General features: G+C 37.3%; 1 protein-coding gene across 1 annotated transcript in view; it reads right to left on the reverse strand.

Moving 5' to 3' along the window:
* The window catches only part of LOC129200317 (thrombospondin type-1 domain-containing protein 7A-like), a gene marked incomplete at its 3' end in the record, with an annotated part of 64,803 nt that overhangs the window by 26,502 nt on the left and 19,691 nt on the right, over positions 1-18,610 (reverse strand). Inside the window, exon 7 of the mRNA XM_054811644.1 lies at positions 5,785-5,976. Within this exon, the coding sequence (XP_054667619.1) occupies positions 5,785-5,976 (192 nt within the window). The remainder of the gene's footprint in view (positions 1-5,784; positions 5,977-18,610) is intronic.

Raw genomic sequence — 18,610 nt, forward strand, 5'->3', positions numbered from 1 at the left:
GAATGCTTTAACAGAATTGGCATACGCTTAGATTGCTTTTCTGCCTGATTTGGAGCTGGTAATAGGTAGGGCATCTTGCTCTAAGATATTCAAGAATTGAATTTTACAAGTTGTTTTGGGGGGTTTTTTTGTGACACCGTCTTGATAACTTCCAAATTTCAAAACGCTTAACATTTTTAAAGCATTTAGGATAATTTTAATTAATCATTTTCATATCACTCATTTTACAAATGCATATAATTTTACATATGCATTTCAAAACAGCTGGAATAATCTTCAAGTTGAAGAAAACAGATGCAACTGAAGAGCTGCTTATAATTTAGAGGGTGAGGTGTTTGTTACTAATTTCTTCCTTGCCTTAGGAACGAGGTAGGCACTCCTTGAGGCAACTGCACTTCCTGAAGACAGATGTGGTCAATACATGCAGACTGCTAACTTAAGAACAAGGACTGCCCCGTCGGTGCAGATCTCCTGTTCCAGTTCTGCAGACATTCACAACTCCTCACCTGGTGCATATCAGTTATACAAACCAAACAGACCTGTCCTATAATATACAACAGGACAGGAGTTAGGGTGCACCCATGGGAGATTAGAGGTCTCTCCTCAAGTCCTTTCTCGATAGGAATTGAAGCCCAGACCCCACACTCCAGGCAGGAATCTGAACTGGGGGGGCTCCTGAGCAAAGTGGGAAGCACAGTAACGTCCTCTCCTCCGGCTCACATTCACGCAGAGATGGCAGGTGACTTTGCAAGTCTAGCCTGAAAATTCAGGTTGCCCTGCTCCAAAACTACATGGGCTTTTATTCATGTTTCAGCTGAAATCAGTTAAAACTCATGAAAATTCCTGTCTTCTCCAAAACTGATCCTTTGGTGAATAAGCAATTTGCTGGGAAAACAATTACTCAATTCTATGCTTTCAGATTTAATTACCAAGCACTGTTATTTCAAGCCAGGAAAATACAAAAATTAAAAACAAACCAACCAAGCAAATGTAAGAAGAGTAAACACATTAAAAATCCCTAAGTATAACTCCTCTTTTGCAACTATGAAGTCAAAGTGCACTGGAATTTTCACAGGAATAAAATTTTAAAGCGTATCAACTATAATTTGCCTAGAGTTGAGAAAAACCTCCTTTGATCCAGCTATTCCTTACACATTCGGTAAATCAATCTTGCAGATATATGAGAAGTATGAGCTATTAGCCCCTCTCAGACGGAATACCTGATGAGATGGACAACTGACATTCTATACTAACTCAGTGGTGTTTAATAGTATGTGATATATGAGGTCACACTAAACAGTCCTTCTGGCATTATACTTCGCTAACCTATGAACATACAATAGCCATAGTAAGACACTGACATATATATGCATCCCTGTCCTAAGAGAATATTTCAGACAAAAACATCCTTCACTCTCATTTTATTAAATTAAGCTCTTTAATCAGATTATTTTCTTCTTTGCATTTGACTTGTGGTTTGTTTGGGGTTTTTTAATCTTTACTTTTCCAAAATCAGTATCAGTCATTTACTACTAAAAAAACTTGGAATGCATCCACAATATTAGTGTTATGCTGTATTACGCTGATTTGGCAGTGTCAATCAATGGCAGTGTATAATCAATACAGAATCAACCTGCATATCTACTATTTACTAAAAAATTAAGACTCATTTAGTACTTTTTAGTCTCAGGTCATGGCCTATGTAAAGTAGTCTTAGTACGTATTACTAATTATATAAGAGTTATTGTAAGTAGAAAATAAAAAAGTAACAGAAATATTAAGCAGAAAATAAAACAAAAATAGACAAACTCTGCCACATTCAACAGAGATAGGCTGAGCTGTATACGATGCCTTAACTAGACTTATGCAGAACAACTATATGATGTATCAGGTAACATCATTATGTCCTCTGCTGTCATTTTAAATTCTGAAACAATGACTTTCCTGAGTTTCTTACTGTACCATGAAGATGTATTTGACAGTGACACAAATGAGCTACCCCTATAGGCAGGCTCACAGACAGGCAAATTTATAAATCACTTTATCTTTCAAACCTTCAAGCTGCGGACAATGATTTCAGAAAAGATATCAAAAATGGTTATCGTGACACCCGTTTCCACATGGAGTCATCTCACAAACCACAGAAAGTCTTTATCTTGAGGAAGACGACTCCTCCCTCTCCCTCCACTGAATGCAAGTAAATAAGCCCATCCCAGATGTGCATAACCACACTGTGCTTGAGGCGCTGCAGCGTATGGTTTGACCATGTGGAAGAGGTGTTGCTCTGAATGAGGAAATGCTGATGAGAGGGCGTACGGCCGAGGTCAGCCTCTGGCTCCAGCAGAAGTCAGTGTGGTGCTGGAGGGGCAGTCATATCCCAGAGCTCATTAGAAAACTTTGTCACTACTGTAATTTACATGTGGCTTCAATTTTTCCTGTGAAGCTATTCTTGTCACCAAGGAATATCATAATACTACTGAATTATTCCTATTCTAAGTCATCCAAGAAAATTGATTATATTGTGGCAGCTTCCTGGTGGCCAGTTATGCTAACTTGATGGTTTCTTCAAACCAATTTAGCAGCATAAATAGGTGGGAAGTGAGAGAAAAATAAGGTCTTAAGTGTGAAATGACAGCTCTATCACAGACAGTCACCTGCTAACATTAAAACCCCCCTATATTCTGTCATTTTGCTTGTTATTTCAAAGAGGAGAGAAACTGAATGATCACAGATACTTTGATAAGGAGCCATTTGAAATCCAGATAAAAGAACTCATTTCAAATGTATTTATAGACCCTCAAAAATTTCAATGGGGTATTCATGTTTAAGTAAGTACCCCAATGAACAAAAATTAAGCACTTCGGATACTTCGAGGGATTGCAATATTCCTTGCGTATGTAATGGCTGCAATGCTTTCATCTTGCCAGGCCTTCAGATTGAATTCTCCATGACTAGCAGGAGGATGTGCGTGATCAAGGACTCACAGTGATAAACCTGGACTCCTTATTGTCATCTTAGAAGGCAAGTTTAGCCTTACTCATAGATTGGCAACAGACTTGCACATTCTTTCATTAATTAATGTTCAATCCTGATATCATAATAATCGTATATATTTATGTACAATATATTTGCCCTATTGTGTTCTAAATAAAAACTCTCAAATATCATGGCTAAATTATACAGGAATTACTATGAAATAGCTTACCTAACCTGGTCTGTCTCTCATACCAACAGTTCAAGGAAACGTTCAAAAATCCAAAAGGGAACATCTTTGGGACCATTCACCTGCACAGAACTGATAGCTCTTTTCTGTTTTAACGTGTAAATGGAATTTTTGGTCTCACATTTATGAGACTTGGGATTTTTAGTTATATATGACATTTACAGAGTTTTCATCAACAGTAATGTGCATTTTTTATAAGCTCTGAACAGAACTGACAGAATATGAAATGACCTCCCAGCATCAACTACACAATCAGGGTTTTATGTTTTGGGAACACTGCTGATCTCTGTTGTGCAATTCTGGAGGTGAAAAGTCATTCAGTTATTTGTCATGCAGCAAATGACTAAAAGGCATGAGACGTATGAGGAGAAAGAAGATGATAACTCTAATTTCAGTGAAGCATAAAAATAAAAGCTAAACTGATACTTTTTGAATATAATACAACCAAAGGTGAAAAGAACCTTCCAGCTAGAGTTGTAATGATTTGCTAAGCGTTGGAAGGTTCTTTTATTAATTTATATATTTTTATTCTCTGGAGTTTGTACAGAGTGCAAAGAAACATGGTGTTGAAGATACCTGACCAAGATGTGAGCGAATTGCTACAAGCTAGGTAGACATACCAGTTGTATCCTTAAAAAAAGCACAGAATAACCTCATCTCAGAGGCCTCAAAGAGGCCAGGGTTCAAGCAAAAAGCTGAAGCACTACAACATCTAGGTAATAAAGTTGGCTTTCTCAGCAGTAGTTTAGGGATCTCTTCACTACTACCTTTGTGGTTTGAGACTTGTCAATCTTGGTGATCACTCAGTGCTGGTTTTGATCATTGTGCAATAGACATAAATAAAATTCATACACCTAAAATCCAGCCTACGCTTAACTGGTTTGCTGCATCTGCAGCTTTATGAATTATCCCAAGATGTGATAAGTACCAAAGTCAGAATCAAATGGGTACTTTTTAAAAAGAAGCATGAGAATGTGGAAACATGTTCTGTAGTAATTTAGGTTTTTCACTTCTGTGGCATGCTTGTCAGGATGTTCAATTTCTGTCTCCAGTAAAACCACGTAAACATATGGAAAACTATTATCTTGACCTACATGGAAAAGCAAGAAGCACATGAATATATGTTTATTAGAATTATCATCTGAAAATGTGTCTCTGTGTTTCCCTCAAAATAGGTGCATTTGACACACTATTAAAAAAGGGACAACATAAACCCAATTTTGTTTCTAATTTTAAGAGCGTTTCTACTTTGTTACATAGACCCATCTAAGTAATTTATTATTTGAATCACCTACTAAAATGAGTATAGTTCTGACTGCCTCTTAAACTTGTAGCAAAGGTCCCTTTCAGGAAGAAGTTGAAAGTTCCTGCTCTGCTACATATTTTTTTACAATTATCTGAACTATGTCAAATATACGGTATACTTTTAGCAATGAAATTAACTGTGTTTGCAAACAGAGAAGTGTTTTGGTATATGGTGAAGCCTGTCCCTTTCTTTCTCCATTTCTCAGAACGGGTATTCTGTTTCATCACTTGCATACTCTACAGGTTTCACTTTTCAGCCCAATTTCATCTTAACTCTGAAGTAATAAAATTCTTAATAGTTTTAAAGAAGAATTAAAAGATGCACGTGTCCTTTTATATTGAAGGCATTTAATTTTACTGTCAGCAATATACGTGAGTTAACATTTTCCAAGAAGTCTTTGGTGACTATGTCTCTTTGCTGCCAGTGTTGCACAAGGAATTTTCCCAGTTGGACCCTGGCACACCTGACGCGGCCATTTTAGAACCATGTTACATGTAGAATACATGTGCTCTGTTATCCCTCAAAATACTTAAGAAAAAACCAAAATAAAACCATTTATAGGAAGCATGGAAAATCATCAAATAGACATGAACCTACATCTAAAACCTTTTTCTTCTTCTCCTTTATATTCCAGCTAGGTCTTCTCTTTGCAGAGGCTGCACACGCTGCACAGGGACCATTTGCATGAATGGAAACCATGCACATGAGTGAGGATTTGCAGGGTAAAACCGAAGTCTTACTATGAGTAAAAATGTTAATAAGGTAACATTAGTTACCAATTTGAGCTAAGAAGCTACAAAAGCCTTTTCTTAGCATTTGAACTCATTAAAATTCTCATCTTTTCAGCATTCATACTTATATCCTTCCAAATTGGACCTAAATTATAGCTAGGGTTACTAATAATCCTCTGCAAATATCTTTCATAGAGATCCACATAGGAAAAAAATAATTCGCCTTGTTTATTTTTAATAGAAAATGGAAAAACCATATATTCAAAATCAAAACAGTAACATTACGCAGAATTAAAAAAACCCCAAACATTAACTGAAACAAACAAAATAAAATCTCCTCTTTAAAACTGCTTTAGCTACCATGAATATAAGTAGGATAAGCATTTAAATATTTTTTTCTATATTTAAAAAACCACAACTCCACCTAAAATTTTGTTTCTGTTGATCAAGAAATTACTTTGATATTGCAAAGACAGTTGAGAATTCACAATCAAACAAGAGTCTGCAAGAGTATGCAACCTTACCTTCACCTGCATACGCCAGAATGGAGCGGGCACGCATCTGCTTCCCTTCTGTGGTTTTGCCGGAGCAGGTGTGTGAGCAGGAGGACCATGCGGACCACATGCTGAGCACACAGTCCTTTGGGCACGGAGCTTCGCAGACAACCGGGATTGGGTAGATAGCATCTCTACACAGCTGTCTGTCAACCTCTTCTCCTGGGAAAGAAAAGGCCAGTAGCAGTCTATCATTTGTTAAATTAACTTAAAATGAGCAATGTAGTCCAGATGGGCACACAAATAAATTAGATTCTGTTCTTCTATATAAACAAGGTAAATAGATTTTTTATTAAAATGACTTGTCTCCTCTGCCTTGATTCTAGAAGAAGATGCTTAAACCTAGTTTAATTTGATATTCTGCTGAAGTGAATGCCAGCCTGGGTGGTCTTTAGGCTTTTATTTTGTTAATACATATTTGATTCCACAGAAAATCCTAATGTGAATAACAAGGTATGTAATACACTTATGGAAAACTGTATATATGGAAATACATGTACATTAATCACCAAGTCTTCATCCATGTTTGTGGGAGAAGGGGAAAAGTATCCTAACTTCCAGCTCAGCCAGTTTTACAACCCACAATTCATCCTCTGAATTGCAGCTATGCATCAAAATATGAAGAGCATTGCAGTAAGCTGCAGTCAGAGTGTCTTGTTTGGTTAGAAAGATCTTCATTTGCTAGCCAAGCCAGTAACGCATCAATTTTTGCATCATGGAAGTATAAAAAGATCTATGCATTTGTATTCTGTCACATCAATGCACACATTTCATTATAATAAAAAGATCCAGGCTGGTATAAATTGTTTAATGAAATACTAGCTAGTGTTTAAGTAGCAGGGCTGCTTTTATTTTCAGTAAGGAAATCATGGGAGCACTGTGTCTGAGATTTATCTGAACAGCATCCTAATCACAAAGTGGTTAGTTTTGTAAGGTGACATAAGATTTCCTGATCAAATCAGTTAATATCTATTAAGTGAGGAATGAACAAATGACCACATATTCAGAGGTCAATAAGTCTCACTGACAGTGACAAAAGTCTCAGGATAAATCTTTACTTTGGAGCAGATGATGGAAAAAATGAACAAAGGAGGGAGAGGTTTGGAGTGTCTGTTTTAGAGTTATAGCCTTGTTATCATACAAAACAATCCCAGAAAGTGCTTGCAATGGAAAGCACCAGGAACTGAGCAGTAGCCCAATATGTAATCCCAGTTACAAGGAACTGTTAAAAAGTTGCATCTAAGATCACACTGGACTTCTGAGGACCTGTTAATCTCATACAATCAAGAAAGAGCCAGTTTCATTCGTAAACATTAAACTTTTTTTTTTAAATTTTCTGAAAAGCATAACATTTTAAAAACATCCGAATGCCTTTTGTGTTAGATGATCCTTGCTGTACTAGGACATAAAACCTTCTGTTGAATTACGACTCATCTACTGAAACGTTATTGAAACATATGCGATCTCAATGGGACTGAACAGGAGTGCCTATAGCATTGCACTTTCTACAATCCATCACGTCAACCCTTTTGTTTTAGTAGCTAATATCAACAAAATAGTGTTTCATCAAGAGTTGCAATGAACATAAGCCTTCAATACAACAAAATATTTGTTAGAAATAATCATTAAATACTCTACAATTTAATGATAAAGACATCAGCCAGTGTTAATAAGCACCACCTGGATTCTGAAAAGCTAATTCAGTGAGCACTGTGAAAGCTGTAAATGAAGCCAAAGATCTATAAACACTGCTTTACCCAAGCCTCAAATTAGGCTTTTATTGCTTAATAGAATAATAATAAAATGAATCAAACACTAATCTAAACAAAAACTATATTTTTGTCATTCAAGGTTTACAGAGTCTTAAAACCTCTCAAATAAGAATCTCTGATAAACTGAGTTCCTGAAAATAGGAGGTTCTTTAGTGCTGGTGACATATCATGAGGCCCAGAATTAATGACCAAATTCTTTATAAAAAGAGGAAAACATGAGGGCCATCCATCCAATATTATATCCCTTTAACCAGTGTCAAATATATTATTCATACAGAATCTTTAGGCACACCGGAACTGCAAACATCAATCTTCCTTGGCTCTGCAAACCAAGGGAAGCCCTGCAGCTCATGCTTTTAAAATAGCCTAAAGTAGTCATAATCATCTGCATTATAAAGACCTTAGAGATCAAGTCAGTCTCGATAGCCGTATGTTCCCATATTAAAAATACAAATTTGAGCCCTGCCAAAGGCTTCATGGAACTCCCATATCAAGTTGTGCTTCCCTCACTGGACTCAATCTTTGCATCCATTGTTCCTTCTCCTGTATCACAGGTCATTACATCCTGACACCAATGCAGGAGGGATTCTTGCTTGCTTCATCAGAATGGTACATGTTCAGGTTGAAGGACAAGACAGAGGAGCAGACTGCAAAATTCTCTTCCAAATAATAAAAAAAAAGCTAGAAAAGGGGTGAACCTTACTCTCAAATTTTTCCATCACCAGGTAAGACTCAATGAGATAAAGTGGTGGGACACTTTCACACCTTGCAAGAAATACTACTATTACAATAAAGTATGTCACAGTGTAAACATACAATACTATATTAACCTTATTTATCACCTGCCAACTAAGGTGGTGTTAACTTGAAACTCAAGCTAAATTTGGGGTCACAATGAGAAATTGTGTTAAATTAGTTTCAGTCTGAGTTTATTTTTCAAACAAAAAATTGCCTTCACTTTCTCCCAAAATGAAAGCCCTCTTATCCTTTGCTTTTACAGACAAACTGTTCTCAAAATATGTATCTTCCATATTAGCATTTAGTTTTTGTCAACTGTCCAATTCTCATCTGATGAATTCAACAGCATAGATATGCAGTTGGAAGGAATATTTTATAATGGGTACTTCTTATCTTCAGGGAGATATTTTATTTAGACTAAATTGTTTCTGACATTTCACTAATGATTTTATAAACAACTTGACCTTTGTTGCCTTCCTTTTTAAAGTGCATAGTGTAGTCAACTACCAGGAACCATTCAACAATGCACTGGGAACAATGCCAATGTAAAGACTAAAGCTACTTAGAAATAAGTCCCATTTGAAAAAGTTTGTCATGTGTAGTCTAATATTTTATTTTAACTCCATAGGTATACATTTACATTGCACAAGAACTGAAGACAGAACTCCAAAACCACAAGGCAAATGTCCCTGCCCTGAATTATTTATACTCTAAGCAATAGAATGAGCCAGCAATGTGCCTTTGCGGCCAAGAAGGCCAACAGTATCCTGGGGTGCATTGAGAAGAGTGTGGCCAGCAGATCGAGGGAGGTTCTCCTCCCCCTCTACTCTGCCCTGGTGAGACCACATCTGGAGTTCTGTGTCCAGTTCTGGGCTCCCCAGTTCAAGAAAGACAGGGAACTACTGGAGAGAGTCCAGCAGAGGGCTGCGAGGAACATTAGGGGACTGAAGCATCTCTCGTATGAGAAAAGGCTGAGAGAGGTGGGGCTGTTTAGCCTGGAGAAGAGAAGACTGAGAGGGGATCTCATCAATACTTACAAATATCTAAAGGGTTGGTGTCAAGACAACGAGGCCAGACTCTTCTCAGTGATGCCCAGTGAGAGGACAAGGGGCAACGGGCACAAACTGGAACACAGGAAGTTCCATCTGAACATGAGGAAAAACTTGTTTACTCTGAGGGTGACCAAGCACTGGCACAGGCTGCCCAGAGAGGTTGTGGAGTCTCCTTCTCTGGGGATATTCCAAACCCACCTGGATACCATCTTATGCAACCTGCTCTAGGTGATCCTGCTTTAGCAGGGGGGTTGAACTAGATGATCTCCAGAGGTCCCTTCCAACCCCTACTGCTCTGTGATAGTGTAACAAAAAGTAAAAACTGGAAAGATGAAAATAGAATATGACATTTCTGTTAAGAAAACTTTTCGCCATTTATCAGGTGATTTGTTCATTAAAATCTAGAATCTGGCAATAATCCATATTCAGAAACAATACCTATGCAGTTGAATGATATTTGGCTCTTATGCAACAGATGCACATTTTGGGCTAAATTATCCAAATTGCACTAGAGGGAGTGACTGCATGTAGAATTGCATGAGGCAAAGGAGGTTTTCTTTTTCAAGGATTTAAAATGTCAAAAACTGTTTAAAGCTTTGATAGGATTTTTACAGACTTGTATCATCAGTAAAGGATGCCAAGGAGATAGCCTTTCAAATCCACATTTCTTCCTTGAACTGTTAGGCTGGATCCAGGTAGACAATCAGCAAAGCGAGTCACTACATTAAAACCTCCTTGCGGCCTTCTTGTTGGAAAGGCCTACTAATATGTGTGCACACACCAGGGCCACTAGTGAACCACCAAACTATTTAATTGCTTCAAAACATATTGTGTTGGGTTTGCGTGGCAGGGTTTTGGTAGCGGGGGGGCTACAGGGGTGGCTTCTGTGAGAAGCTGCTAGAAGCTCCCCCTGTGTCTGACAGAGCCAATGCCAGCCGGCTCCAAGACGGGCCCGCCGCTGGCCAAGGCCAAGCCAATCAGCGCCTCTGTGATAACATATTTAAGAAGTAGAAAAACACTTAGAGAGAGAGAGCTTTTGCAGCCGGAGAGAGGAGTAAGAAGATGTAAGAAACTCTGCAGACACCAAGGTCAGTGCAGATGGAGGGGGAGGAGGAGCTCCAGGCGCCGGAGCAGAGATCCCCCTGCAGCCCGTGGTGAAGGCCATGGTGAAGCAGGCTGTCCCCCTGCAGCCCATGGAGGAAGGATGAGGGGGTGTAGCGATTCCACCTGCAGCCCGTGGAGGACCCCACGCTGGAGCAGGTGGAGGCACCTGAAGGAGGCTGCGGCCCGTGGGAAGCCCACGCTGGAGCAAGTTCCTGGCCGGACCGGTGGACCCATGCAGAGGGGAGCCCACGCCAGGGCAGGTTTGCTGGCAGGACTTGTGACCCCGTGGGGGACCCCACGCTGAAGCAGTTTGCTCCTGAAGGTCTGCACCCCGTGAGAGGGACTCCATGCTGGAGCAGGGGAACGATGAGAGGAGTCCTCCCCCTGAGGATGAAGAAGCGGCAGAAACACCGTGAGATGAACTGACCGTAACCCCCACTCCCCGTCCCCCTGTGCCGCTGAGGGGGGGAAGGTTGAAGCCGGGAGTGAAGTTGAGCCCGGGAAGATGGGAGGGGTGGGGGGAAGTGTTTTAAGAGTTGATTTTATTTTCTCATTCCTCTACTCTGTTTTGCCTAGTAATAAATTAGATGAATTCCCTCTCTAAGTTTGGTCTGTTTTGCTCGTGCCGATAATTAGTGAGTGATCTCTCCCTGTCCTTATCTCGACCTACAAGCATTTCGTTATGCCTTTTCTCCCCTGTTTGGTGAATGAGAGGAGTGATAGAGCGGCTCTGGTGGGCACCTGGCCTTCAGCCAGGGTCAACCCACCACACCTGCTAATAAGCAGATAGTAATCAATTACCAGAATAAACTAACAGTATCATTTTAATTTCTAATACTGTTGCTTTCCTTTCAAACCACTACGCAATTAACAGTCCCCAAAGTTCACCACAAAAGGAAAAATCCTACCTGCCTAGTATGAACCGTCACAGCAAATTAACTTTTCCTTCCAAACCATGGTGCTGCAGCAGTAGTGTGGATTTTTCTTTTTTCATTGATCAGAAGAAGTAGAGAACTATGTTCTGAACTATGTAGAGGAAAAAACGGAGGCCCATAATATTTTCATTCAACTTCTGCCTTTTTGCAAAATCAGGCACTTTGTATCTGTCTTCCTCAAACCTCCACATCTTACTTCAACTTTATCAGAATTGCTGATTGGAAATTCAGTCTCATACCATGACTGAATTGTTTTTTGGCAATTATTTTTGTTTGGGGTTTTGGTTTTTTTTTTCTTATACAAGAACAACTCTCTGAGGAAAGCTGTCTTTCTCATAGCACATGTCTCTAATTAAAACGCATACACAACTGTGAAAGACTGACCCAGATTTTTCAGGAGGGAGAATTTAGAAGTTAATCTCTGAAAACCTAATCGAATAAGCCATGGTAAGGGCAAACAATAATATTTACATGCAATTCATCATTTCTTGTTTAGCCCAACAATCTTAAGAGTATTTGGAGGAAAAAAGGAGCACAAGCAACAGTATCCGACTGACAGACCAATTTTTGCTCTTGAATCAGTTGAATACTCATATATAACACATACTCTGATAGACATGAGGCAACTTTAAATGTTTTATTAATCCCAGCAGATTTCATCACATCTTGACAGTGTTTATTCATATCTGCTCCAAAGATAAAGGCTGTCAAACCGTAAGCTTTAATGTTAGTAAAACAGCAGTGTCCTTGAAAACAGAAGCAACACTGTTACCTTGTACATAATTATTTTCTGTTCTAGTTCCTGAATGACCAGCTGTCAGAAAATCGCTGCATGAGATAGGTTGAAAAATTTTCTACATTTTTAATATTTTTAACCTCTCTAATTATTGAACATAAAGCAATATTAATGTATAATTTATATTCCCAATATAATCTACTTCATTGGCTCCAAAGTTTTTAATGAAATGATGGTGTCTACTTCCCTTGTATTATTCTTATCAAAGGAAGTTTCTGTGTTCATTTCTATTGCTTAGGTGTCTAGCTGGTAGCTCCAAGTGTTAAATCAGTTGCTAATTCCCTAATCACATGCCTTTCTCTCAATTGCTTTTGCTAAGTAACATTTGCATTTAATTATGTCTTAATTAGTTGATGGTTAATATTTGTGAAGTCATTTTCTTCTAAGAAGCCTAAGTAGAAATGGCACTGATTTCAATGAAGACAAATAGACTAGTTTCTCACATCTGTTCATTATGCAAAAATGAAAGAAAGTTGGTCTAATAGTTTAATGATATGAAAACACTGTAGGATTGTAAACTGTTTGATTTGGTGATTTGTGTATGAAAACTTACTGTTGTTTTGGATTCAATGTAGAATTTGAAGCAGTATCACTCTGTCTATTCCTTACTAAAGGAAAAATTATGATAATTTGTCCCCTTATTCAAAAAAACATCATGAATCTCATAAAAATGGATGTAATTTTTTTTTTTTAAAGAGAAACTTGCTACCACAAGCATGTACACCTTCATCTTATTCACAAGTTTACCATGACTGCACACACAAAACCAGTGACATATAGAAAAGGCTACTGACTACTTCCCCCTTCACTATGCAAATACTGAAAGGTATGATGGGGTTTTGGCTTTTTTTTTTAAGCAAACATTTGCAACGAAAAATGCATTATGATGGCAGGAACAAATACTATACAAAAGGAAAATGGACCTTAGAAACTCACCATATTCAGTGTTTCTCAAATCAAAGATAATAGCATGTCAACACACTTAAGAAAACATGATGACCTTTTTAAGATTTTCTGTTCCTTAACGAGATGAAACAGCACACTTTACAAGCATTAACTTCTTGTTGATGACTACGTGCAATTTTCTCATGTATTCACATTATGGGAAAAGAAATTTTGATGAGTGTGAAGACAGTGGCTTCCAGAACTCACACATTCATGCAGAAATCTAATCCCGGACGTAGTACCTGAGAGCTTCTACTCCTTCTCTGTAATCAAACCAGTAAATGCTACTACTACACCTCAGCTACAGCTTAAAGAGTAGCATATGTTTGCTAACCTTCCCCACAAAACAGTGTATTAGCAGCTACGTAGAAAGAACGCTGAGGCAGGTAGCCCCCTGCAAGTGGTTGATAGGAAAGCTAAAAGAGGTGAAAGACATTCTGCTACAGGGATAAGACAGTTCTGGTTCCAAAACGTCTTCCCTGTCCTTAAGCTCATCCAAAGTTTCAGTCACGCAAATTTCAAGAAAAGTGACTGCTAAGAAATCCAGTTCAGTATTCCTTAATGCATCAGGTAAAGGTAAGGCTTTGCATCACAGACAAAACAGTTACAAGAATTATCAAACCCAAAATAACCCTCCTTACTTTGAAATAATGACAGCAATAAAGGGACAGGTCTGAAACAAATATGAAGAAGATATTTTAAAGACATGTATTTCTTTCTAAAATTGTTTCAGATAGGAAACATCTTTGTATGTTCTTTGGGTGTAACTGGTTAAAAATAGTGAACTTACACCTTCAGATATGATATTAATGCTTCTAGTAACCCCATTTTCATGTCTAGTAATAGAAGAACATATGTAGCTCCATTTATATTAGAGTCATCTATCAGGATTACACTCATGTAGATACACTCTAAATTTGACAGAGGGAAATAAAAACAGGGAAAGGAATAGTATTTCTTTATCCTTTTTTTTTTAAAGTAAAATGCAGTGTCATCTGTCACATATGTATGAAGGCCAGATTAAACAACAGTATGAAAAAATAATATGTCATCACTATGTTAACTCAGAAATATACAGTAGTCCATAGTATTTGGCTGGGAAAAAACCCCAAACTTACCTTTTTCCAATAAAATGCAAACTTCTTATTTATGCTTGAAGTCTTTACTCAATGAGAATGAGAAAACTGGAAGAACCTCTTCTGCTCTCTTTGTCATCTTAACAAGAACATTTTGTGGTATCCACTTTCAAACTTTACCTATTCCTTTATCCCGTCTCTTACTTTTCACTATTCTTGGCTAGATTTACTCAGGTTAAAAAATGAAATTACATATATTTCATTCAGAAAATACGGAAGAAGGTTTCCAATTCTCCCTGTACTTATTTACATAATTTTGTAAGCGGTAGTGGTGATGGCAGGCACAGTATCAGTTCCCCAAGCATACACTTGGCTACCTGTGAAGCTCCCAATTAAAAAAACCAACCAACCAGCCAAAGTCATACATGAGGTCAGTTCCTTCACTATACACACAGAGGAACAGTGAGGGTGTCTTACAGCACTAACTATGGCTTAAAAGGTAACACAGCCTTTTTGTCTCTGACACACTAGAAGTTACTGAGTGCATATTTTGTATTACGCATCAAAGACTAATGGAAAGCTTTTCTTGCAGATGATACCTGCTTTGAATTTTCACTACTTCTGACACCACTGAACATCCACCAGCACAAAAGAGGCTATGTCTGAACTATTAGTGATAATGTGAGTATCACTGGAAAAGACTGATCTAAGTAGGAATACTGAAGAATTAATCCAAATTAATTAAAATTAGACTTTGAAGGAGATTAGTTAAACTGTATTAACATTTTGTATAGCTATCCTTATTCAGAATGAAAGAGAAAGTTCTTAACAAATAGAATTAAGGCCACCTTAATTCTGAATAAGAGGATTCATATATACATTTAATTTAGTTTAATATTATTTTTGCAGTTAATTTGGATCAACTTTCCTAAGTGTATCCAAGCTGACAAGACAAAGTAAACAAAAACTGAAGCATGATATACCTTTAGCCAAAAATCTGCTGTACTTTATGCGATAGTAGACTTGTACCACAGGAGTAATAGTCCAATATTTCTAATAAAGAGCCCAGCAGAGCACCTACACATTGCCTAACAACAGGAGTAAGATTTTCCTGCTGCCTGACAGGTAGTTGAAGCTTTTTCATGGTTCATTTGCTAATGTAGTCTTACTGAGAATGATAAGGAACAGAGAATACAAGTGTATTGATCATAACCAAGCACGGTTGCCTTCTAGTGTCAAATAACCCAATCGAACATCATCTTGATATGAAAGAAAAAGTAAGTTTGATGACAGGCTATGGTCCCATTGAGAATACAATCAATATTAGTCATGGAACCAAGTGGGATCAATATGTCAGACCCATAGGCCATTTTAAGCAGAATAGAGAAAGGAGGGGAAAAGTGCTGACAGAGCTATAAGGAAACAAGAAGACACAGTACGGATCTGGAGGATGAGATCACTTGAAAATTCACAGTGTATTTCTAAGAACACTTGGAAAAAGAACCTACTGATCTTAAAAAGATATAGCAGATCCCAGGACCAACTGGACATTCTCATAAAATTTTCCCACTCGAGCCACCATTTATACAGAGACAAAAAGTATGACTTCAAAAATAAAATAAAAAATACTTTCTCCAGTTGTTTGTAAAATGTTAAACTCTATTGTGTTTAACAGTGAAAAAAATTCCGTTGACAGACTTCAGAAATATTTGTAGTGTAATTTTGAACATTGGTAATAGTGGGATTTTAAGTACGTGGTTTTGAAAATGCAACGTGTATCTATTTTAGCATTGCACTATGTCTTTTTGTTGTAGAAAACATGAAGTTCTATTAATCACTGGGAATTATATTACTATTCTTCCACTACTGGATTTCTCATCAGATATGGACCATAAAATACTTTTAAAAGACTTCAAAAAGGGTTAACGGCTATTTTATTGTAACTATTATTTTAGACATTTCCCCCTCCCTTCCAATAAAGAAAAAATTAAGTGGAGAACAACTCCGGGAAGGGCAATGCAATGTCAGCGATTTCAAAAAAGTTCAATTAGAAATGATAATTCTGATGTGTTGATCTGAACTAGATTAACATTCAGGGATATGAGTGAGGAATAGAAGCATAAAAAGGAAATAATAGGCAAGACTAGAAAAACAGTAGCATGAAAACAATGTGTCAGCTCCACTAATGGCAGTAAAATCACAGTGCTCACCGCAGTCAATCTTTACAACAATTCCCTACACTGAGGTACTAATCTGCATATTTTACACAGCTACCTTAAATGGCCTGGTTTTCAAGAAACACTAAATATCCGTAACTTTCATGAATGTCAGGCTTCTAATTTTCTGCATAAATATGAATTTTGGAGGATAACTTTATAAATTTAAGCGCAGAACTTCACAAAGTTACATCATAAATTGATTCATAAATACTCCAGCATTGTAGTTCCATCACCAAGTATTCTCCTAGAATTTGTCCACCAACTTTTTAATGTTATTCCTCTCCCTAGTGCAAGAGCATAACCCGCAGCTGAAGAGAATGACTAATGGCATGCAGCTGCCAGAATATTAGATGAATTCTTCAATTTGTCAATTATCTAATGTTTCTCTACTATAAAGTGAATTTGCAGCAAGTTTACAACTATACATTCATAAATATCTGTGATACCTCTTGCTACACAAATATGCCTGTAACTCAAAAGGGGTTTTAAGAGAATAAGAAAAATTATTTTTTAGAGTAAAAGATGATTGCAAACATTTTCTTTGCATTATTCATCCAGCTGCAGCTAGTAAAGAGTTGTCACTCTATATGTAATCTGACAGCTCAATTCAATCACAGTTAAAACACAGGACCCAAGAGGTGTAAAAGAGATCACTGCCACTGTCATGTTTACACATTTCTGAGAAACAGTTTTATAATTAATTTCATGGATGCTTCTGTCCATGTCCTACTACTGGCAGATAAAATGCAGTCTTTGGAGAACATCATTTTATCTATCTTGCAATGAATATCTTCTCATCATTACAAGTGGAGGGCACAGCATGCCTTTAGGGAGCTCAGACTGTGAATTAATCTTGCCTTTTGGAAACATTTTCATAACTGATTCCTCTCTAGAAGACTAAAACCAACCCATTCTTTTGACTTTTCCTTTTTCCTGGCTTCTGAGTATATGGATTCAGAGAAAGAGTTCTCAGCAAAGCAACCAGAGGTAAATAACACTGCATCTTATAAACCTATGCTAAATTAAGGAAATACAATAACGTTGTCACACAACAAAACCAAAAGTAGCAGGAACACTTCTGCAAGTATAGGGACATTATAACTTTTCTACTTTGTTAGTAAGTTATACAAGCTAACATCCTAAAGCAACCGAAATCTGACAGATTTTGCTGCAGATTTGCACCTACTCAGAGGAATGAGCTGTATCCTGGAAATAAGGCTCCCTTCCCCTACTAGGACATCACTGGTTTTCTAGAAGCCTCCCACAAGATTTAAGAAGCTTCTAGCTAGCATTATTCTTCTTTTTCCTCTCTCTCTCAAAAAAAAAAAAAAAAAAGAAGAAACCAAACATATTTTCTGCAGTTTCTACTTAATGTCTTTTCTCTGGAAAACACTAATGCAGTAATTTGCTATTTATAAAATAATATCAGTACCAATAAAGGATGTCTCAAATCAGTAACATTAAAACCAAACATCTGATAATTCCTAGGGCAAGATTTACATAGCTAATCCATAAATTACCCCCAAAATTATGTCAAGAAACCAAATAGCAGTAAATGCTAGAATTAAAGTTGCCTTTGTATAATGCAGTTTTTTAAACTGCGTAATCACATGCTTTTTATTTTTCCACTGGGTTCCCTCCTCCTTCAGTTCACAGATTAGAAATTCTTTAATGAGTAGCTATTTGGTATTTTTAGGTTTATGCTCTTTGTTCAAGGCATGAGCCTATGTTTTATTTACCACACATTAATTAAAAGTGTTATTAAAACAGAATTGGTAATTTTTCTAAAATCTTTCTGTCATGGCTATCAGACACCCACTAATACATTTATTTTCAGAACACTCAAGATGTGACAGGTCAGTATTATTTATATTTTGCTGATGCTGAACAAAAGCAGAGCAAAATTAAACCCTGAACGAGACAACTAAGGCTAGTTGTCTCAAAGACAAAGCATTCATTACTACAAAATGCCCACTTAATCCCCAAAGGAGATATATTCGTTTCACAAATGAGTAGCAGGTTCTGTGGGGAAAATGTCATGTAGGCACTATTAAATAATTAAAGACTTCCACCTGACACATTCGCATAAGGACCTGACAAACAACCTTAATTTCCCAATGTTTGAGGGTTTTGCTTTGCAATCTAAAATACTTAATTTT

This window comes from Grus americana, unplaced genomic scaffold (assembly GCF_028858705.1).
Source record: "Grus americana isolate bGruAme1 unplaced genomic scaffold, bGruAme1.mat H_45, whole genome shotgun sequence".
NCBI classification, from domain to species: Eukaryota; Metazoa; Chordata; class Aves; order Gruiformes; family Gruidae; genus Grus; species Grus americana.